At 40.8% G+C, this 24,621-nt stretch overlaps 1 protein-coding gene across 1 annotated transcript in view; it reads right to left on the bottom strand.

Moving 5' to 3' along the window:
• Positions 1–556: 556 nt before the first annotated feature.
• Positions 557–24,621, bottom strand: part of LOC122541548 (butyrophilin subfamily 2 member A2-like) — an 82,010-nt gene continuing 57,945 nt past the window's right edge. The window contains exons 20-27 of the mRNA XM_043678377.1: positions 12,078–12,362; positions 10,559–10,675; positions 9,656–9,682; positions 8,601–8,624; positions 8,431–8,454; positions 4,257–4,283; positions 2,736–2,762; positions 557–1,761 (exon numbers count right to left, since the gene is read on the bottom strand). Of these exons, the coding sequence (XP_043534312.1) occupies positions 2,752–2,762; positions 4,257–4,283; positions 8,431–8,454; positions 8,601–8,624; positions 9,656–9,682; positions 10,559–10,675; positions 12,078–12,362 (515 nt within the window). The 3' untranslated portion in view covers positions 557–1,761; positions 2,736–2,751. The remainder of the gene's footprint in view (positions 1,762–2,735; positions 2,763–4,256; positions 4,284–8,430; positions 8,455–8,600; positions 8,625–9,655; positions 9,683–10,558; positions 10,676–12,077; positions 12,363–24,621) is intronic.

Here is a 24,621-nt window from a genome sequence, read left to right as displayed (position 1 = left end):
TGCAAGTTAGATCCCAGACTTAAACATTGCTCAATAGATGTTGGAGAAAGTGAGGACTGAAGATGCTGGAGGTCAGAGTCTAGAGTGTTTTGCTGGAAAAGCACAGCAGGTCAGGCAGCATCTGAGGAGCAGGAGAATTGACGTTTTGGGCATATGCCGTTCATCAGGAATCATCGATAGATGTTGGCTTGGTTTGGTTTTTGTGAGGTGGTTTCCCACTGAAGTATAAGCACACAAGATTGCAGATTTTATTTTTCAAAATACAGAAAAATTTTATAAAACAAAATAAATGGAAATATAATAAATTCCGCCTTTACTCGTCACAGTACTTTTAAACACACAGTAAAAGTATAATTCCACTAACATCACAAGCATCCTTTACAAAATCCCAACAAAATATCTTTCGCACTGTACTCATCCCAGAGGGAAATAAATCTCTTCCTCACATGGATAGTGCGAGGTAACTGTTATTTTAAACATACTCAGTTTCAAATAACTTCTCCAGGGTTTTATCCCAACACCTTATGTTGGGGACTTACATTAACTCCTTACTCGAAGGTAATCTAGTTTCATGATATTCTCCCCTTTTCAGAAGCACTGTTCTGTACAACCACTCATTTACAAGCACTTCACAGACTTGCCCCAAAAACAAAGTAGTACAGAAGAAAGAAATCTTTCTCACTAAGCTTTGGTTATTTCCCCTAAAATGTAAATAAAAACTAAGGCTAGGTATTTTGAACAATCCTTAAAATATAGTGGTTTACTTTCCAAAAATATAAAACATCCCAAGATAAACAAATACCCATTAGCACTGTGACAAAGTTGTGGTCACAAATTGTTTTCAAAGAAATTGCCAAGCTGTAGAAATACTTACATGTTAGTTGTTAAATTCAGGCATACACAAAATGCATGTAACTAACCCAAAATCAAAAACACAAACTTAGAAATTTCTTTTCCTATTTTTAGTCCACAGCTCCCCAAAAATTTAGCTTTTCCAGAGGTTGATGGAAGAACTTTATTATTATTCATTTATGGGATGTGGGCTAGGCCAGCATTTATTACCCATCCTGAATTTCCCAGAGGGCTGAGGAGAGTCAACCACATTGCTGTGAGTCAGGGGTCACCTTGAGGTCAGATCAGATAAGAACAACAGTTTTCCTTCCCGAAAGAACATTAGTGAAACAGATTTTTTAATGAAAATCAACAAAGCTTCATTTTTGTGATTAGATTCTTAACCCAGATTTTTTTAAAAATGAATTCAATTTCACCATCTGCTATGGTGGAATTCAAACCAACTCCCCAGAACATTACTGCTGTCTCTGGATTACTAATCCACCAATAACATTGCTCAGCTCTTACCTTCCCCTCTACAACCAGAGGAGACACTATTTCTAAACTTGGGGATCATCTGTTTCTGAGGACATGAGTATTTGGAACTCTTTTCCCAAAAAGGTTGGAGAAGCAGAGTCCACAAAGTATTTTACCAGAGAGATAGATTCATAAGCAAGATGGGGGTAGAGGGGTTGGTGAAATGTCATCAGAAGCAAGCTAGAATTTGAATTTGAGGTTACATCCGATCATCATGAGAGCAATCTTGAGGAGCTGAATGAATGAATATGCTTGTTAATGTTGCCTCAGCAAGCAGATGGAGAAGGCCACTTTGGGTTGTCACATCACTCAATGTCTGTTCACCTTTCATACTCTTGCCTGTTTAGAGATACAGTCAAATTCACGTTGTTTCAGAGTCCATTTTCACAGGGGCTAGGAAAGAACACAAGGAGATGGCAAATAGGAGCTGGAATATACATACAATACTGAGCTCTGCTCCAACACTCAATACAACCATGGCTAACTTGCCTCAACTTTGCATTTCCACACTATCCCAAAATCTCTTAATTTCCAAAGTACAAAATAAACAAATTAGTTATTTCAGTCTTGAATGTACTCATATGACTGAACATCTAATGCTCTTTTGCGTAACAAATTCCAGAGATTAATAATTCTGAGAAGGAATTTTCTTCTGATCTTAATTCTAAATGTCCAATACCAATTCAGAATATGATCTCTTCAGAAAAGAGGACATAACCTCTCAGTACTTACACTATTGAGTCTTCCCATGACTGTACACGTTTCAATGAGGTCACTTAGCATTCTTCTGTACTCCAGAGAATGTAGGCCCAAATCTAATTAATCTTTCAATCAGTTTGACAGGGCAGGAGCTCAAGATTAGCAGGAGGTTTGGCTAGGAGGTTGCACATTGAAAAACTTCAGACTTAGGGAGTACAATTCATCGATGAGTCAGAGAGCTGGGAGTTTAAGTTCCATTCCAGAGATTTGAGCACAAAAATCTAACCTAATCTTCTCCATGTAATATAAAGGAAATGTTGCAAATCAACATGAGGCATTAAGACCAAATTCCTTTTCTACTTCATCCCCTGCCATTCACTCATCCTCACCTAAAACCTCCAAAAGTTATTTTGTCTCATTCGCTGTTTATGGAATCTTGCTATACAGAAATGTGTCAAACCATTTATTGACAGCAACATTACTGGTTTAATCATAAGGCCCTTCAGAACAACCTGGGGGTTTGAAGAATGATCTGTAAAGGTACTGTTACTGGATACATAAACCAGTGAAATTCAAATTCCATCATGGTATTGAAATTCACTTTTAAAAATGTTTGGGGACCACCCGCATGTGCACTCACATAGACACACACACACCAAGTTTCTTACCTGTATAGTTCGCAAATCAGTTCAATGCTGTGGAAAAAAAACAGAAGACAAAAGATAAATAATGTTTTTAATACATACAAGAGGGGCAAGGGTCAAAGTACATTGCAATTTATAGTAAGCCAGGCACCACGGAGTGAGTCATATCATTTAGAGGGGTATTAACAATATGTTAAAGGTAATGCAATCTTCATTCTTTATATTCTTATTCTGAGGGTTTGACTTTTGAAGGTCTGTGGACAAATAAATCAAGTTCAAAGTTCTGTCAATATCCGAATAGAATCATAGATCATAGAATCCCTATCGTGTGGAAACAGGCCATTTGGCCCAACAAGTCCACACTGACCCTTCAAAGAGTAACCCATCCAGAACCATTCCCCTCATCCTATTAGATACATTCCCCTGATTAGTACCTTCACATCCCAGAACACTGTAGGCAATTTAGCATGGCCTAACCTGCACATCTTTGGACTGTGGGAGAAAACCGGAGCACTGAGAGGAAACCCACGCAGACACGGGGAGAATGTGTAAACTCCACACAGACAGTCACCCGAGGGTTGGAACCCAACCGGGTCACTGGCGCTGTGAGGCAGCAGTGCTATCCACTGAGCCACCATGCCACCCTGAAGGGGAAAAAATAATTAGTGAAAATCTTTGGGTTTTTTTGACCAAGGCACTTCTTGTAGGTTCCTATATTGTGGTTAATGCTCATTTACTGGAGACCATTAGTCTGTGAATACCAGGTCTTAGCTTGATTTGAAGATGTTTTTGATATTGTTGAAGAAAGCCTGCTGAAGGAAAAGAACTTCCAGATTCAGCTGTCCTGTTTACTAAAAATCCTTGATGTGAGTAGACTATGGAACACAATTATTCTCTTGAAGAGTGGGTGATTGAAAGACTTCCAACTACTGTGTTCTGTGGTCTCAGCAAACTGAGCCCCACAAGAACCCAGAGACCTCTATGACTCTATGACCTCTTTACATAGTTAGTAACTAAACTGCATATATATGTAGAACACCAGACTGCTCAATCAATACCTTATCAATTTTGCTTTCAAAAACTAACTACCATTAATCACAAGGGGTTTTATCAAAGTGAATGTCTGCAGAGATATCTCCAACCTTCATCATAATTGTGTGAAGCAAGACCTCAAGGTGCAGGCTGATGAGAAATAGAACTTCTTTGCAATCCTCAATTGCAGGGCAAAACTTAAGAGTTTGGCTAAAGACAGTGTACCTATCTGCTGGTTCTGGGAATGTGATTCAGGTTAAATCATATACTTTACACCATACTGCTTCTATGCTTCACTTGCACACATGTGCACACATACAGAGTACCAAGGATTAATGTCCAAAATTTACATTCTTGGCAATTTTAGAATTAACTACGAGTGGATATTAAGAAAACTGACATTCCCAACCTCTTATTCTATTTCATTCAATACAATTCTGGTTTAACATTAATAAAAACCCAATACTGAAAAATGAATATTGTTTCAATGTGCATTTACATGGGAGAACATACCTATCATAACATTCGGATCCGTAACCTCTAAATGGAAACAGAGAAATTGAAAAAGAATCAATGTACCCAGTTGGTGCTCTTGACTTTATTAAAAAAAATTCTCCATGCCCAAGTTCTCTTGATGAACACTTTTGTTTGAAAATTACTGGAAGCAATAACTAATTAATTATAAAGACAACAAGCAGCCTGGCACATGGAAGCCAGTGACCAATGTTGTCAGTAGTGGGAAGCCAACAGCCCAGTCAGTCCCTTGAGGATGGCAGCCAACAGCGAGACCCTGTGGATGCCGTCCTGCACTAGTCTGCTGCAGCCAGCCCTTGGAGATAGACTGTGATATTTGTCTTTATAACTTTGATTCTTGCTTTTCCGACCTACGATTATACTATGCATAGCTGTAATGTAAGTTTTTCTTCATTTCTCTATTCTGTAACTAAGGATTGTAACTAAGGCGTTATACGCTTATGTGAGGAATAAGAGGATGGCCAGAGTGACAGTAGCGGTTTTAGCAAGGTCCACGATAAGGTTCCCCATGGCAGGCTCATTAAAAAGTAAGGAGGCATGGGATGCATGGAAACCTGGCTGTCTGGATACAAAATTAGCTGACCCATAGAAGACAGAGGGTGGTGGTAGATGGAAAGAATTCAGCTTGGAGCTCGGTGACCAGTGGTGTTCCGCAGGGATCAGTTCTGGGACCTCTACTCTTTGTGATTTTTATAAATGACTTGAATGAAGAAGTGAAAGGGTGGGTTAGTAAGTTTGCAGATGTTACAAAGGTTGTTCAAGTTGTGAATAGTGTGGAGGGCTGTTGAAGGTTGCAACAAGACATTGACAAGATACAGACTGGACTGATAAGTAGCAGATGGATTTCAACTGGAAAATTGTGCAATTATTCACTTTGGAAGGTTGAACTTGAATGCAGAATACAGGGTTAAAGGCAGTGTGGAGGAACAGAGGGATCTTGGAGTCCATGTCTATAAATTCTTCTAAGTTGCCACCCAGGTTGACAGGGTTGTTAAGAAGGCATATGCTGTGTTGGCTTTCATTAGCAGGAGATTTAGTTTAAGGACCGCAAGGTTATGCTGCAGCTCTATGGATTTTTGATTAGACCACACTTGAAATATTGTGTTCAGTTCTGATTGCCTCATTATTGGAAAGATGTAGAAACTTTAGAGAAGGTGCAGTGGAGATTTATCAGGATGCTGCCTGGACTGGAGGCATGTGTTATGAAGTAAGGTTGAGAGAGCTAGGCTTTTTCGCATTGGAGCAAAGAAGGATGAGAGGTGACTTGATAGAGGTGATAAAGATGTTGAAAGGCATAGATAGACTGGATAGCCAGCGACTTTTTCCCTTTGTGGAAATGTCTATCATGAGGCGGCATAATTTTGAGGTGATTAAAAGAAGGTTTAGGGGGAATGTCAGAGATAGGTTCTTTACTCAGAGAGTGGTGGGTGCCTGGAATGCATTGTTAGCAGTGGTAGTAGAATCAGATACATTGGAGACATTTAATTGACTCTTGCATACGTACATGGAAGTTAGTACAATGAAGGGTATGTAAGTTAGTCTGATCTTAGAGTAGGAAAAGAGGTCAGTACAACATCAAGAGCTGAAGGGCCAGTACTGTGCTGTCCTGTCCTTTGGACCTAGGTACTCTGTATCTAAAATGGCCATGTTTGGCTTACATTGTTACACTGTAACTAATATTGTAACTGAAGGAGTTGTCCTTAGGCACTTTTGTACCTGAAATGGTGCTGTAGATGGCGACTTACACACTTTTCATTGTACTCATTTGAATGCATGTGACAATAAACTAATTCAATTCAAAGATTAAATCGCAGTTGTTCACAAAAGCAGATGTGGTTGCATGCTAATTGAGTGAAGCCAGATTTTTACTGATACCCAACTTAACACGTTCACAGTGAAGCCTCTGATAATTAGATTCTCTACTGTGTGGAAATAGGCCCTTCATCCCAACACGTCCACACCGCCCCTCCGGAGAGAAACCCACCCAAACCCATTCCCCTACCCTATATTTACCCCTGACTAACACTGTGGGCAATTTAGCATGGCCAATTCACCTGACCTGCACAGCTTTGGATTGTGAGAGGAAACTGGAGCACCTGGAGGAAACCCACACAGACACGGGGAGAATATGCAAACTCCACACAGACAGGCGGCAGTGCTAACCACTGAGCCACTGTGCCGCCCCAGCTGGTAAAACAAACAATTAGCATATTCAAACCTCTAACAAGCGGCTGTACAGTGTCACCAACATGTACAATTTGAGTAACAACCAGTCATTTATCTAGGTGCAATTTCCACCTTTTTCCAATGCTGATTTTGATCAGTAATTAACATCTATGTGTTTACATACTGCCCTTTAATACTTCACAAGTAACTCATGAAGGATGAGACAATGCTAATGACAAGAGGGTGACAAAACATTAAGTCCAGCTCCCCAGATGCTGCAGACCCGCTGACTGTGGATTTTGGACTCAGTGAACTCTGCAATGCTAAGTTGCAAAAAACAAGGGGTTAATAATTGCAAACTATATCTGCAGAATATTTGCAATCAGGACATTCTTTTCTTCATGTCAGATAAGAAACATGGCAAAAAGCTATAAAGCCAAGGCATCCTAACTGGTGGATATTTGCTGGATTCAACTGAACAAAGTGAAATGTGGAGCTAGCAGTATACAGCTCAGTAAGGTGGGGCAGATGACATCAAAAGTTGGGTTGTCGTTCACTGGTTGGCTCAGCATCAATGGGCAAGCAATGAAGGTAAGACACAGATGAAGATATAAACTCTGATTTGATAGAGAGCTGTAAAATCTCGAGAGGCATAGATAAGGCAAATAGATCCCATTGTAGGGGGCTCTAAAATACAGGTCATAGATTTAAGATGAGGGGGGACAGATACAAAAGGGTCCAGAGGGACAATTTTTTCACACAAAGTGTGAGTGTCTGGAACAAGCTCCAGAGGCAATGGTGGAAGTAAGTGTAATTTTTTTCATTTAAGAAACATTTATACAGGTACATGGATGAGATAGGTATGGAGCGACATGGATCAAACGCAGACAAATAGGACTAGTATAACTGTGAAAACTGGGCAGCATGGGCAAGTTGTGCTGAAAGGCCTGTCTCCTGACTGTAGACCTCCGTGACTTTAGAGACAAAGTGATAGCGTGATCCTACAACAAACATTGTAAACGGAGGCCTGGGTCAGCAACTCAGTGAAGGAACCAAAAACTGTGAAGCTGCAAAGAAACAACTATAGATGCTAGAGATTTGAAAGCACAAAAATACATAATGCTGGAGATATTCAGTAGGTCTGGCAGCAATGTCGTGAGAAAACAGAATTATCGTTTCAAGTCCAGTGACCTTCCTCAGAACTCTGAAGCTGAGACGGAATATGTCTCTTGTCTTAACCGGTAGTATTCTCTGTATTAATAATTGTTCATATTTTGTTATTTATTCATTAATTTTAATGAATCATATATCATATATTAGGACATATATCTAATCCTTGGCCAACCGATCTGTATCTTGTTAGTTGTGCAAGTTAAGGATCAGAGATAAATGAAATGTGTTTCTTCAGCATTCTGTTTTTAATCATATATCAATCACTGTGCAGCTCTCTGGGTACAGAGAAGTTGGTGGGAAGAAAGACAGAAGAAATGAGACAAGAGGACGAGCATGTGAGAGAAGGCAGACAGAGAGATACAGAGAAGAAAAGTAAGGGAAGCTGAACAGAAAGAGAACCAGAACATTAGAGAGAGGAGGAGGAAGGGAAGAGCAAATGGGGGATAAGAATACAGGGAAATGGGAGAAATGGAAACAAGCAAATTAAAGAGGGAAAGGAAGCACAGAGTGAGCACTTGGTGTAGGTGAAAGGCAAGCTGACATGAAAAAGAGACAGTGAGAAGGAAAAATTAAGGATGTAGGTTGAAAACTGAAGAAAGTATGTGCTGTCTGCTGCTAAATTTCCAATTTGGTCTCTTCCAGGTTGCATATTCCCCACTGCAATTGGAAACAAGGTGGATGAGTAAGTGATTCCTTCACTGAGTTGCTGACCCAGGCCTCCGTTTACAATGTTTGTTGTAGGTTCACGCTATCACTTTGTCTCTGTTTAAAGTCACGGAGGTCTACAGTCAGAATCTCCGGCATTGTTACATACCTTCTTGAGCTTTCTTCTTTTTAGCTGTAAAATAAGAATCAAGATGTGAGCAATTGGAGTACCAATAAAGTCAGAATATCTTTATTCAGTGTGACAAAAAGGCACTATCACTTTGTCTCTGTTTAAAGTCACGGAAGTCTACAGTCAGAATCTCTGGCATTGTTACATACCTTCTTGAGTTTTCTTCTTTTTAGCTGTAAAATAAGAATCAAGATGTGAGTAATTGGAGTATCAATAAAAGAGAATATCTTTATTCAGTGTGACAAAAAGGCACTAAATCATTTCCAGCAGTAAGAGGAATAATTCCTGAAATTCAAAACAGTGATGTAGTGTTGAAGGAACAACCTTCTCGTCAGAGCACCAATCAAAAAACAATCACAGTCAGTCTGTCTTTACTCTGAATTGACCATCAACATCAATGAAAATTCTGGTAAAAGCACATAACTTTTTTCTTGAATTATTGGTGTGCTGTAACAAACAAGGAGGTACTGATTACAGATTGAAATTTTGCAATGTCAACATTATCTTTGACTCCAATCCTTTGCTCCTCTCTGCTCTCTGCACTGAATCCTCTGCTCTAAGCTCAGTTCTCCATTACTCAGTCTTACTCAACCATATGCAACCAGCAGTGTCCAATGGACCATTCCAAGTTGGAGTAATGGATAGGATAACACCAATTCATCAGACAGCCATCTGTGCCAGCTGTAACTACACTGCAAACCTCACCAACATAGAGGCATCTACCTAATCCCCAGGACCACCACTTGGTCAAGCCAAACACTGGTGTTAGCACAGGGGAGTGAACAGTTTCTCAAATGCTGTTTTCCATCAGAGCACCCACATTCCATAAGTGAATATAAACATGTACTTTTGGAAATCCACTGAATCCCAGTTCTAGAATGTGTTTCTGTCAGCTCAGGAAACCCCGAGAACAGCATTTTTTCAGCGACCCTGGTTCTGAGAACAGTGAACGTGACAGCTCACATTGAAGAATTGGCTGAATTAGCCTGTCCACTCCACACATTGTAACAGGAGAGCATTATAATTTAGTGTTGGCTTTGATGGTTCGATTTATGTGATTGGGCTTCAACTGTTGTTTATAAACTTGGTCGGTTAATTTCAGTGACCGTACCATTATTTTCAATTGTGTTCTGACAATCCGAGACTGAATGAAACATTATCATCTGAAAAGTCACAGTGTCACCCATGTGTTGTCATAACTCACCTGCTTTCCTTGCTCGCTTACGGGTCTCTGAAATGTTAAGAAAAGGTGTGATCAGGGCTTGCAGTAACCAGAATGACACTTGTCCTACTCTTAATCCTAGAATGACAGAGGCCCAAATCCACTTCCCACCTAGTACTTGGTTTATAGCCCTCAGGTGAATCACATTAGCCCCACAATCAGTGCAGAAGAGTTGGATTGAATGTGGAGTTAAGAAACTTCCAATCAATATATTGCTGCAAAAAATGTTTCTCTCTCACCATTATCTGATACCTGTCAAAGTTGCCCCCACTATGTCTTTCTCTTTCCTGTGGTATACTGCCCCACCATTTTTTTTACAAAATTTGTTTCAATTTCTCACCTTTCTTTATTTGTTGCTGACAGATGGAAAAAATTCAAAACTCCTTATTGAGATGATAAAAACAAAATATCCATTTGATGTTTTGTTAGAAGTGTGGCTGAAATCTTGGAAGTGTTACTATTGCCTGGACATGCATACCCCATGATCAGGATATCAATGGGATCATCCTATCCCCTGGTCTCTGATCTGGTTGAAAATTAGCAAGTGGGGATGTGCAGAAGGAGGTGAAGGAGAGGTGTAAACAAAGTGGAAGAAGGGTAAGAATGGATAGGAGGAGGAGGAAGAGAAAGGAGGGTGAATAGGAGGAGAAGGAAGATTGTGAAGTGGGATGGAAAATGAGGAGGGAGGAAATGAGAAGAGAATGGAGGAAAGGTGGGGAGAAGATGAACGAGGAGTGAAGAAGGGCAGAAAGAGTGGTAGGGGAGGTGGAGGGGGTGGAGGGCAGTCTGGTCCCACTCAGTATATCAGGAAGTGAGTCAGTCCCAGTGCAGTTCCCTGTACCCCTCAACCCCATCACTGTTTCATTCAGTGGCTTAATTTGTCACCTTTTATTGATTTAAAATGCTGAAAGCACCAGCATGACGAAGAAATTAATGTTCCAGCCAAAAATGAAACAATGATCAAGAGTATCACCGTCACTTCTGACTTGAGGAAGAAGACATCTGTGCAGAGAGAGAGAGAGAGATGTGAGATATTGCATTATAATTCTCTTTACCAACTCATTCACAAACACACTATGTTTACTACACCACATCTACATTCATTCATTAAACTGTGGTTTTACTATTACAAGACAAACTAAATTAAAACATCCCTTCCAACCCATTACTGCTTCTTTCCACCTTTCAATTTGTATTGGTCCTATGCTTTAAGCAGACTTGTCTCTGTATCAAAGGTTATCCCAGAATAAGTGTACCGTAACCTACTCAGAAAAATGCCACACTACCAACATGTCTCCATAACTTACTCAAATTAAGGACAGATTATAATGTTAATCAGTGCTTAATAACTGTCTCTCAGGATCTGAATAGATTGCAAAACATCAAATAGAGTCCTCCACTGGCATGTGCCTTTTCATACAATATTAAGTAGGCCTGCTATCCATTTAAGAAGCTTACTGTCAAAACAGCGCATCCTTGAAACTTCATGAATGAATGTCAAAACTGGCATGAAATCTCACAAACCAGCTGCTGAGATCAGTTTAATATTCTCTAGTCCTTTATTTAGTACATGTATAATTTCTTACTTATTTTGATCATGTAGGTTTAGTATTTTTACTTGAAAGACTTGAAAGACAAAAGGATTAATGCCTCTTAATTATGCAAGCTCAGATTGGACAGACATTCAATTCCCATCAGGAGTAACAGTCAGCGTTTAGCAAGTGTTTAAACCATCTGCTGCTTCCCCAGGACAGATGTCACACAAACTTTTGTATAAATTGAATGCAACTATGCAATGCCATTGTGCTAAAATCTTAATGAGTCTAAGAACTGTGTATAAAGAGGCTATTGTAAAACAGTACTTTGGATTCCATCGCCCTCTCAAAATATGCTACTGCAGATGCTTAATAAAGAGGGTATTTTCTCCATGCACTAATCTTGGTCATTATTAAACACGATCTCACAGAGAGAAGGGGGAGAGAACAGTCAACTACTTGAGAATAAGTTCACCCAAACCCACTCTCACATGCTATTCCCAGATTAGACCTCTTTCCTTTTCTCCAATACACCCCAACCTTTCACAACCCCACTCTTCCCCCGCCATCACAGCCTGTATCCCCATCACTGGCTCTCCCTCTTCCCCCATCTCCTTCACTGCCTCTTCCTCCATTACAGCCTGACTCTATCTCCAAGACACCCTCACTATGAGGTGTCTGTTGTTGTTATGTGAGGTCTGAAGAGCCTAGATTAGTCTATTATCAGCAACTGTGGCCTATTAGGGTCATGAGGAGCCTGTTTCAGTCATGGAATTTCCTCGGGATTTTATATTTCTCTACCGTCAGATTCATGTTCTTTCACCCAGCCTGCTGAGTATCTGTGAAGCTCTTTTCCTATTATGACAGACCTGCAATCTGGATGTGAGCCTCCCGTGACTCCTTCAGGATCACGTTGTGAATGAGACAAGTATATTTGTTCAGGGAGTGTTTGGAGATCTCGATGGAGCTGCTGACAATGAACAGCCCCTGATTGTCTGGCTGGTATGTGGTTTCCTGCTGGGCCGTCATGTTCACTCCATCTCCATTCACCCACAGGATGGGCGGCTCTGGGTACCAGCCTTCGGATCTGCAGCCCAGTCTGATGCTATTGCCCATTTGGCCCTCCATCTCAATCCAGGGTTGCTGACCCATACCTGCAATCACAGAGACATTAGGAAGGGGGTTGTGGGGGTAGGCCCCAAAGCATGGCACCCTATGCCACTTGGTTAGATCACTGCAGAACTGTACTTCTAGCTATCAATTTTGTCTTCCAATGCTTGAAATGATCATTGGGAATTTGGGAGTTGGAGAGAGGAGAGGAGCCTTTTGCTCTGTCTTTGCTTTGGTACCAAACTGAGTTTGGGTCAAAGATAAACACATTGACCAGAAGGCAAAGTGGAGGACAATTTCCCAACTTAGATTGCAGTATAGTATTGTCACCACTCACACCTCAAAAATGAAGCTAACGTGATTGTATTGGTTAAGGAGAGGAGACAAAGAAATATAAATCAGACTTAGTGATACACTGTTCAACAAGGTAAAAACTGTATCTTTTTATTTTATTGCAATCTGAAATAGTCTGAAATGTTTTAAAACCAAGGATGACTGTTTTCGAAAGCAAGTAACCCGACTCATTTTAAACACTGTTTACAAAGCTGCTGGTTCCAGCAGTAGTAGGAGAAGTTGCAGATGAGCTGGTGCCCGAAATAGGGTTTACAAATGGCGACTGAGCCAGCAACAAGAAGCTGATTGGCTTGTAGATTAGTGGCCAGTTACTGATGACAAAAGCCTGCCAACAATGATGTGACTGGTTCTCAGGAAGCTGCACACCTTGGGGCTATGAACAAAATACAAAGAAATCTTCAGATTTCCAACAGCTCAGGAGCTGTCTCTGTTCGCTGTTCTCTGCTGTAAAAGCCCCTTTAAGACTGAAGAAAATCAACTTATTTATATTTACCTGTAGCTGAAAGCTCTGGCTTTTGAATAATAAATTCAGAGGTTCTTTCTAATTTTCAGATTGGTTATGTCAGTAAAGATGTCTCAACCTATTTACCCTATTTTAATAACTCAAACCCTCCACACCCGCAAATTCCTGCTAAATCTTTTCTGAACCCTATCCAGTTTAATAATGTTAAAAATCACACAACACCAGGATATAGTCCAACAGGTTTAATTGGAAGCACACTAGCTTTCGGAGCGACGCTCCTTCATCAGGTGATTGTGGAGGGCTCGATCGTAACACAGAATTTATAGCAAAAATTTGCAGTGTGATGTAACTGAAATTATACATTGAAAAATTGATTGTCTGTTAAGCCTTTCATTTGTTAGAATACAGTGATAGTTTCACTTCTTTCATGTGTAAATCACAAAACCCTATTTTTTTAAAGTTGCATTCTCGGGTTAACAGTTAACCTGAAAATGCAACTTTTAAAAAAAAGGGTTTTGTGATTTACACATGAAAGAAGTGAAACTATCACTGTATTCTAACAGATGAAAGGCTTAACAAACAATCAATTCTTCAATGTATAATTTCAGTTACATCACACTGCAAATTTTTGCTATAAATTCTGTGTTACGAACGAGCCCTCCGCAATCACCTGATGAAGGAGTGTCGCTCCGAAAGCTAGTGTGCTTCCAATTAAACCTGTTGGACTATAACCTGGTGTTGTGTGATTTTTAACTTTGTACACCCCCCGTGTGTATGTGAGAGTGTGTGTGTGTAGGAATATCCGTGTGTGTGTGTGTAGTGCAATGGTGATCACCTGTAATCACCAAGGTCCCAAGGTGATCACCAAGGTAATCGCCAAGGTGACATGAATCCAAGGTCCCGGTTGAGACCCTCCCTCTGGGTACCGAACTTAGCTATCAGCCTCTGCTCGGCCACTTTCCTCTGCTGCCTGTCCCGAAGTCCACCTTGGAGGATGGTCACCCGAAGGTCCGAGGCTGAATGTCCTGGACCACTGAAGTGTTCTCCAACTGGGAGGGAACCCTCCTGTCTGTTGATTGTTATGCGGTGCCCATTCATTCGTTGTCGTAGCCTTTGCTCGGTTTCCCCAATGTACCATGCCTCCGGGCATCCTTCCCTGCAGTTTAATAATAGCCTTCCTATAACAAGGCAACTGGAACTGGATTCCTGATGAAGGGCTTACACCCTATACATTGATTCTCCTGCTCCTCAGATGCTGCCTGACCTGCTGTGCTTTACCAGCACCACACTCCTGAATCTGATCTCCAGCATCTGCAGAACAGAACTGGGTGACAACTTTCTCCAAACAGAACTGGGTGACAAGAGGCAATATCCTGTACAACCTCAACATAATGTCCCATCATCTATACTCAAAAATCTGAGCAGTGAAGGCAAGCATGCTAAATGCCTTCCTAACCACTCTATCTACTTATGTTGCAAATTTCAAATAATAATCTACCTGAACCCTTTGTTCTCTAAGTTCTACCCATGGCCCTATTATTAATTGCATAAGTCATTCCCTTGTTTGTGAAAACAAAATGCGATATCTTGCACTTATCCAAATTAAATTCCATCTGTCACTCATCAGTCCATTGGCCCAATTGTCAAGATCTCTTTATAATTTTAGATATCCTTCTTCATCATCCACTAGACAACTAGTTTTGATGTCATCTGCAAACTTACTAACCATGCCTCAGATATTCTCAATTAAAGTGTGGTGCTGGATAAAGACAGCAGATCAGATAACATCTGAGGAGCAAGAACATCAACATTTCAGGCATAGCCCTTCATCAGGACTGGGAAGGGGAAGGGAGCTGAAAAATAAATAGGAGGAGGGAGAGTGGGGCTAGGAAAATAGTAGGTGGGATGGTAATAGATGGATGCAGGGAAGAGGTGATGATGGTAGGTTGGTATGAAGTGTGGACCGGATATATGGAAAGGAAGATGGACCCAGGTAGGCGAAAGTAAGGACTGCTGATGCTGGAGATCAGAGTCAAGATTAGAGTGGTGCTGGAAAAGCAAAGAAGGTCAGGCAGCATCCGAGAAGCAGGAAAATCGAAGTTTCCGGCAAAAGTCCTTCAACAGGAATGGGTCAAGAGGGTGGTGTGAAGTCAGAGAATTGAATCTGGGATGGGGTTGGGGTGGAGGGGAGATTTGGAAACTGGTGAAGTCAATGTTGAGGCCATGTGGTTGGAGACTCTCGAGGTGGAAGTTATTCTTCCTCCAATTTGTGGGTGGCCTTTTGGCTGTGGAGGAGGCTTAGTATAGACATGTCATCGAGATATGGGAGAGGCTTTTGAAGTGAATGGCCACCAGAAAGTGAGTTCGGTTGGTGCATACAGACCAGAGATGAGCCCTGAACAGTTCTGCGTGTTTGTGTTCAGTCTCTCTCATATAGAGGAGACCTCATCGAGACCAATATCTGCAGTAAATGAGGTCCGAGGATATACGAGTAAATCTCTGCCAGATTTGGAATGAAGCTTTGCAGCCTTGGATGGAGGAAGTGTGGGCACAAGCTTTGCACCTCTTACAGCAGTAGAAGAAGTTGCCAGATACTGAGGGGTTTGATGAGTAGTGTGGACCTAATGAGGGAGTTATGGAAGGAACGGTCCCTACTGAACACAAATTGAGCGGCGGTGGGAAATGTATTTTTGGTGGTGGGATCTGATTATAGGTGGTGAAAATAGCGAAGGATTATACGTAGGATTTGGAGATTAGTGGGATGGAAAGTGATGATAAGAGGGATTCTATCCTTGTTGTGGTTAGGGGGATGACGTAGCATAGGCAGTAGTGCGGGAAATGGAGGAGACACAATTTAAGGGACAGTCGATCACAGGGGAGGGGAAATTACGGACCTTGAGGTAGAGGGACATCTGGGGATGGACTTGCTCATCCTGAGAGCAGACACAGCAAAGGCCGAGGAATTGGGAGTAAAGGATCATATTGTTACAGGAGGTGGGATGGTAGGAAGTGTAATCAAGGAAGCTGTGGGAGTTGGTGGATTTGAAGTAGATGTCAGTGTTGAGCCAGTCGCCGGAGATGGACAGGTGCAGGAAGGGGAAGGAGGGTTGGAGATGGTCCAAGTGAATTTAAGGTCAGGGTGGAAGGTGTTGGTGTAGTGGCTTTTAAATCTTCCTCATAGAGAATACAGGTGCAGAAGGTCTTCCATGGTGAAGATGAGGTGTTGAGGGCTGGGGAATCGGAAATCATGGAGGAAGTGGAAGGCATGGAACGTGTCTCGAATGTAACTGGGAAGTTCCTGGATGAAGGTGAACAGGAAGGAGTCAAGATAAGCGGAGGCAAGGTCAGTCCACCCTCATTCTAACACCTATTCAAGCATTGAGGAACATTTTACAAGTCTTAATTTATTACGTTGGGCCCCTCCCTAAAAGAAAAAGTGGTCATCAATATTTGTTAATCGTAATAGCTGTGTCTAGACTATTTCCAGAGGCGATTTCATTTTGCAATATCATGTCTAAAAGGACTGTAGATGAGTTACTCAAATGTTTTACTATGTAAAGACAATCCAGAGATACAATCAGGTCACAGGTCAAATTTTACATCAACAATATTCAAGGAAGTTATGGACAGTTTAGGTATAAAACAATTTAAATCAACTGCGAGGAGCATTAGAATGATAGCATCAAACTTTAAGGACCATGGCTTATAGTCAAGACTATTCAAAGAAATGGGATAAAGGAAATTAATTTGTAGTTTTTGCAGTTAGAGATGCACCCAACAAATTAACTAAAGTTCAGTCCATCCAAATTAATTTTCAGACCTGAGCTGAGAGGACCACTGAAATTAATTAAGGAAAAATTGGTAAGCAAGAGTTCGGTTACCACATATTTGAACTATGTCTATTTTAGTGGTCAACAGCATTTGAAAGTAGCACAGCATGTGATGAAACAGGAAGCAGAAAATAATAAAAATTTGTGGTTTTACTAGAGGAGATAAATTGTTAAACCAGAAGACCATAAGACATTGGAGCAGAAATTAGGCCACATAGCCCATTCAGTCCGCTCTGCCATTCAATCATGGTTGATGAGAATCATAGGCCCATTCTTCCGTTTTCTCACCATAACTTTTGATCCCCTTTACAATAAGAACATATCGATCTCCATCTTAAACACACTTTATGACCTGGCCTCAACAGCCTTCTGTGGTAGTGAATTCCATAGATTCACCACTCTCTGGCTGAAGATGTTTCTCCTTATCTCTGTTCTAAAAGGTCTTCCCTTTACTCTAAGGCTGTGCCCTCAGGTCCTAGTGTCTCCTACCAATGGAAACATCTTCCCAACATCCACTCTGTCCAAGCCATTCAGTATTCAGTAAGTTTTAATTAGATTGCCCCTCATCCTTCTAAACTCCATCGAGTGCAGACCCGAGTTCTCAAACATTCCTCATATGTTCCGAGGTTCATTCCTGGGACCATTCTCATGAATATCCTCTGAACATGCTCCAGGGCCAGTAAATCCTTCCTGAAATATGGGGCCCAAAACTGCATACAATACTCCAAATGTGGCCTGACCAGAGCCTTATAGAGTCTCAGAAGTACACGCCTCCTTTTATATTCAAGTCCTCTCAAAATAAATGCCATCATTGCATTTGCTTTCCTAACTACTGACTCAACCTGCAAGTTTACCTTGAGAGAATCCTGGACTAGAACTCCCAAGTCTCTTTGCACTTCAGACTTCTGAATTTTCTCCACATTTAGAAAATAGTCCATGCCTCTATTTTACCTACCAAAACGCATAACCTCACGCATTGCCACGTTTGTCCTCCATCTGCCGCTTCTTCATCCAATCTCCTAACCTGTCCAAATTCTTCTGCAGCCTCCCTGTCTCCTCAATGCTACCCATGCTCCACCTATCTTTGTGTCATCTGCAAACTTAGCTCGAATGCCCTCAGTTCCTTCATCTTGATTGTTAATGTATAAAGTGAAATGTTGTGGTCTCAACACTGAGCCTTGTGAAACACCACTCCCTGCTTTTTGCCAGACAGCCAAGCTTCTATCCATGCTAGCACCTTGCCTCTAACACCATAGGCCTTTACCTTACTCAGTAGCCTTCTATGTGGTGCCTTGTCAAAGGCCTTTTTGAAGTCCACGTAGATAATATCCAATGGTTCTCCTCAGTCTAATCTGCTTGTTACTCCCTCAAAGCAATCTAGCAGATTTGTCAGTCATGACCTACCCTTGAGGAAACCGTGCTGACTCTGCCCTATTTTACCATATACTTCCAAGTATTCAGAAATCTCATCCATCACAATGAATTCAAGGATCTTACCCACGACCAAGGTTAGGCTAATTGGTCCGCAATTTCCCCTCTTCTGCCTTACTCCCTTTTGAAACTGGTGTTTTATATTAGTGATTTTGCAGTACACTGCAACCCTTCCTGATTCTAGTGATTCCTGAAAAACTACCACTAATGCCTCCACTATCTCTTCAATTATCTTCCTTATAACACTGGGGTATAGTCCAAATGGTCCTTGTGATTTATCCACCTTCAGACCATTTAGTTTTCTCGCACCTTTTCTTTGGCGATAGCCACCATACTCATCTCTGTTCTCTCAATCTCTTGATTTTTTGGGGATATTACTCGTGTTTTGCACTGTGAAGACTGATGGGAAATAATTATTGAGTTCCTCAGCCATTTCTTTGTTCCCCATTGCTATCTCTCCTGTGTCATTTTCCAGCAGCCCAATGTCCACATTTGTCTCTCTTTTGCCCTTTTTATATTGAAACCCTATAGATTAGATTACATTACAGTGTGGAAACAGGCCCTTCGGCCCAACAAGTCCACACTGACCCCTACATTTACCCCTTACCTAATACCACGGGCAATTTAGCATGGCCAATTCACCTGACCTGCACATCTTCTGGACTGTGGGAGGAAACCGGAGCACCCGGAGGAAACCCACGCAGACACGGGGAGAACATGCAAACTCCATACAGTCAGTCACCTAAGGCGGGAATTGAACCCTTGTCTCCGGCACTGTGAGACAGCAGTGCTAACCACTGTGCCACCGTGCTGCCCACAGTCTTCCTTTATATTACTGGCTAGCTTACCCTCATATTTAAATTTCACCCTCCTTATTTCTTCTTTTTTTGCCCTCTGTTGGTCTTTGTAAACTTTCCAATCCTCTGGTTTGCCACTATTCTTTGCTACTTTATATGCTTTCTGTTTTGCTTTTATGCTATCCCTGACTTCCCTAGTCAGCCATGGTTGTCTCATACTCCTCATGCTTCTTTTTCTTTGGGATGAACCTCTGCTGTGTCTCTGAATTACTCGTAGAAACTCCTGCCATTGCTGTTGCGCTGTCTTCCCTGCTAGGCTCCACTCCCAGTCAATTCTACCCAACTCCTCCCTCATGCCTCTGTAGTTGCGTTTATTCAGCTGAAATACCATTATTGCTGATTCTATCTTCAGTGCTCACTGTTTCACCTTAAGCTCCCTTATCAAGTCTGTATCATTGCACGACACTAAATCCAGTATTGCCGTTCCCTCATGGGCTCAATCACAAGCTGCTCCAAAAAGCCACCTCATATACATTCCACAAATTCCCTTTCTTGCAAACACTACCAATCTGATTTTCCCAGTCTACCCACATATTGAAATCTCTCAATGATCACTGTAACTTTGCCTTTCCTACACATCTTTTCTATCTCCTGATGTATCTTGCAGCCTCGTTCATGATTACTATTTGGAAACCTGTACATAACTCCAACTATGTTTTTATTTTAACCCTTGCAGCTCCTCACTTGTACCCCACACAGATTCTACACCATCTGACCCCACTTTGTTTCTCACTTTTAATTTAATTTAATTTCTTACTAATAGAACAACCCCACCCCTCTGCCACCTGCCTACCTTTACAATAGGATGTATATTGTCTAATATCCCAATCTTGATCTCCTTGCAGCCATGTCTCCATGATGCCCACCACCTCATACCTGCCAATTTCGATCTGCATGACAAGCTCATTTATCTTATTCCTTACACCACGTGCATTCAGATACAACACCTTCAGTCCTGTATTAATTGTCCCACCTCTCATAGTCATTTGTTTGCCCAGTGTACTTGAAGTATGATTGCTAACCCTTTCCAGATATTCTGTCCAATTTGTGTCTGTGCTGGAGATTTTAAAAACCTCTCTCGAGTTCTGCACTTTTACCTTCTCTTTGAATTCAGGTTTTCTAATTTTCTCTATCCCACTCTATTTAGTTTAAATTGTTATTGTTGCTCCCAGTGATAGGTTAACCTTTAAAAGCAAGTTTTAGTGGACCTTATCGAATTGAAATGAAATTGAGTGAGATGATTTATTGAATAAAAATGCCGGAGGGAAGGAATACTTACACAATGTGTCCTGTGAATAGCTCAAGCGGTATTTTGATAGGAAAGAGAAGCAAAAGGAGAATGTGGTACTTGGAGTGAATAATTAAATCAAGATATATTTGAATTTGATATTCCTCAAATTAAATTTAACAGTGAGGGAGTTTTAAAAAATTGGGAAAAATTATTGTGTTACTCTCCAGAGGAAAACTGAAATGATCGGAATTGCAATCACGTGGAGGGATACGTGGAAATATATAGAGATTAAGCATGATGTAGATATAGGAAATGCTTTTCCAATTAAGCAACAGTCTAACCATCTAACATTGGCATAGGTTCAAAAGTGATTGAAAGCAAGCTGGAAGGCAATATAGTCAAAGTGAGTTGCAGCAACTGGTGATCATCCATAACAATGATGCCAAAATCAGATGATACCCAACATTTTTGTGTTGATTATGATAAAGTCACTGAAGTTACAAAATCTGATTTATATCCTATTCCAAGGCTGGAAAATTGTATTGAAAAGGTGGAGCAAGCAATTTATATTTCTAAATTGGAATTACTCAAAGGATACTGGCAGATACCTTTATCTGAGAGAGCGAAGGAAATTTCAGCTCTTGTGATACCGAGTGGACTTTACCAATTTTAAGTTATGGCATCTGGTATGAAAAATACACCAGCTGCATTTCAAACACTAACCAATAAAATCATTTTGGGATTATCCAATTCTGTTGCATACATAGATGATGTGGTGATTTTTGGCACAAATGGAAGGAACATTTGGAGCATCTATTGAAATTATTCAATCTACTTCAGAAGTGGGCTTGGTGATAAACCTGGCTAAGAGTGATTTCACAAAAGCCCAAGTCATGTTCCTTGGCCATACCATTGGACATGGGCAGATGGCCCCATGAGATGTGAAATTAAAGGTTATTGTGGAGTTTCCCATGTCAAAGCTGAAGGAGGAAGTAGTATGGTTCTTGGGACTGAGTGATTTTTATCAAAACATTTGTATCAAATTTTAGCAGTGTGGTTCCTTTACTGACTGACTTGTTGAAGAAACGCAGAAGATTTCAGTGGTTGCAGAAATGTCAGAAGGCACTTGACAGGATGAAAGCTATGTTAACCATTACCCCAATGTTAGCCACACCTATTTATGCAGAACCATTCAAAGTGGCTATCGATGCAAGTGATGCGGGTGTTGGTGCTGGACTCTTACAAGAATACAAAAAGGTAGAAAAACCTATTCGGTATTCTTCCAGAAAGTCGAATAATTATTAACAGAAATATTCCACAATTGAGGAAGAGACCATGAGTTTGATGTTGGCATTGTAACATTTTAACATTTATCTTGCCAGTAATGTGTCTGAGACAATTCTATGTACTGATCATAATTCCTTAACACTTTTGCAAAAACCTAATGATGCATGTACCAGGCTGTTCAGGTGGAGTTTGTTGTTATAACCATTTAAATTGAGAATTATGCACATGGCAGGACGAGAGAACATAATTGCCAAGGCATTGTCATGACTTTGATGAAGGAAGATGATGTTTGGTGACAGAACAAATGGACTGTCGTATTGAATGTTTGTAGGTTTACAGTCAGTGTAATATGTATGTATTGTAGTGTACTAATAGCATAAAACTAAAGGTTTTTAAAAATGAAGACATCTTTGTATATTGATGGTTCATTCTTTAAGTGGGGTGGTGTGACATTATGGAGGCTTTATAAATGTATTTTGTCCTGCTCTTTTTAATAAAGATAGGTTGAGACACAGGTGAACAGCACTCTGTTCTAAGCTATAAAGTAAACAGCTTGTGAGGTCTTGGATTTTTCTTTTAAGTTGGAAAAATAGAAGCATCATGAATGGGTGGAGTCAGGCTCCCATAAGTACAGGATTTTTGAAGCTGCCAAACATCTCACCCTGCTACAGCAAAAGGCTTGAGTTCTCGCTCTCTCTTTCTCTCTCTCTACCATGATTTTCTCTTGATGTTGTTTCCTCCTGGACTGGAAAAATATTGCATGTGAGTCAATCAATTTTACTGAATTTGCCAAGGTTGTGTTTCTTGGATACTACTATATTAGAATTGTCGTGTTTAGAATTAGAATTGTAGTTAAATAATCCATTATTCTTTTTAGTTCTCCAACAAGAGTTAAAGTTATACCAAAGATCTTCTTTCCTTTTCTTTATATTTTAACTTGTTTGTAGGGTAAGAGTAAAATGCATTTTGTAACCAATTTAATTTCATCTGGAACTCATTTGCCTTTAAATAAGGTAAAAGTTAGGGTCTTTGCTATGCTATCTCCTTGATATAGTTGAAGGGGACTTTGTTTGGCCCATAACACAAGGAACTCATATTCTCCACCCAGCTGAGCTCATTGCTCACAAGACAAAGCTTTTCACAGTGCCTCAATACATGTGATAATAAATTCAATTCAATTCAATTCAATTCATTACAATCACTACATCCCTCCCACTCTGAGTGTGCAGAAATAGACCAATCCTTTCTCTTGGAGAAAATCATGGGATATTTTAGCACTTGGTCAGCTTCATCTCACTTGGCATCAAACATAGGCTGCATGTAATGCACAGGAGCTGGCCTTTTGTACCTGGAACACCTTGGCCAAACTTCATTCTCTTCTGGCAGCAAAGGCATCAAGGTGGCTACTTCTGTCAAGTCCAAATCTGATACAGAGGATTCAGTTTGATGGAGAAGGTGAATCCACAGGTTGCAACAGCATTTCAGACGTTCCAAGGACAGGGTATGTTTTTTTGCAGCACTGTTTACAAGTTTACAGCTTTCATATGGTCCAAATGCTTATTCAGGATCATCACACCTTCCAGAACGTTAAAACCCATTGGCCCTGACCTGAGGTTAACCATGCCTCTGACCTATGTGAGGCGATTTCCATGATTGCTTTTACCAAACTTGGCCCACTGTATTAAACCGTCTCTCATACTTACAGGAGTTTTGTGTCCTGCACTGGTGTGCCTGATGGCATGTCACCTTCTTTCCCAGGTCCGGGAAGATCAGACTTAACTTCATGCGGAGTTTTTGACCCATTAGCAATTCTGCTGATGCTATTCCTGTAGCTGCATTTGGGATGGTCCCACAATCAACAAACGTGACAGCTTGGTATCTAACGAGGCTGCAGGCTGTTTCTTTAATCCAGCTTCATGGTTTGGAGTGCACTTTCTGCCAAGCCATTAGATGATGGGTAGTATGGAGCTGACTGTGTATGTCAAATCCCATTCAATATTAAAGAAGTAACTAAAGTCCCTCCTAGTAAATGATAGCCTGTTAACTGTGACCAACACTTCTGGGACTCCATGTGTTGCAAAATATATGCGCAGTTTTTCTACCAGCATCCCCATGTTTGGTGAATGAATTCTATGCATGTCCATCTACTTTGATTCAGTGTCTACCATGACTAAGAATATTGAATGCATGAAAGAACCTGCATAGTTGACATGCAACCAGAGTCCAATGTTTGCTTGGCCATTCCTATGGATGTGGGAAGCTTCTGGCAGTAATTCTTGTCCTTGTTGACACTCTGAGCACTGCTCTGCCAATGGGGCTGTATCTGTATCCCCCAAGCCTGGGCATCAGCCATAACTCATTGCCAACATCTTCATTTTGGAGACCCCTGAATGACTGTCTAGTAGTGACCTTTGCTTTGGAAAATCACCCTTGCTCCCCATAACAATATGTCAGCCTTTACACTGAGCTTGTCTCTCCAGTCGAAAAAGGTTTCAATTCTAGTTGTAATAGGCCTTTGGATTCCCCCATTAATAACAGATGTTTCAATTTATAAGGACTGGATCTTTGTGCCTAAAATCTGATATTCTTAGCTGTGACTGGGAACATGTCATGAAATTTAATATTAGGGGCACCACTGGTGATGTATCTGCCAGCAAGAGAAGGCTCAATATATCGCATTTGCTACTTGGCCTCCTGGATGGTGTTTTAACTTATAATTATAAGTACTTAGTATTAAAATTCACTGCTGAATGTGGCCCAAACTTATAGGGAGCACTGCCTTGTCCTCTTTAAGCAGACCAAGTAGGGTAAATAATCAGTGATTATCACAAATTTCCATCCATAAAAGTA

The sequence above is a fragment of the Chiloscyllium plagiosum genome, chromosome 37, assembly GCF_004010195.1.
Source record: "Chiloscyllium plagiosum isolate BGI_BamShark_2017 chromosome 37, ASM401019v2, whole genome shotgun sequence".
Taxonomy (NCBI): Eukaryota; Metazoa; Chordata; class Chondrichthyes; order Orectolobiformes; family Hemiscylliidae; genus Chiloscyllium; species Chiloscyllium plagiosum.
Note: the sequence above shows the minus strand (reverse complement) of the source record. Positions and strands in the feature narration are given on the sequence as shown.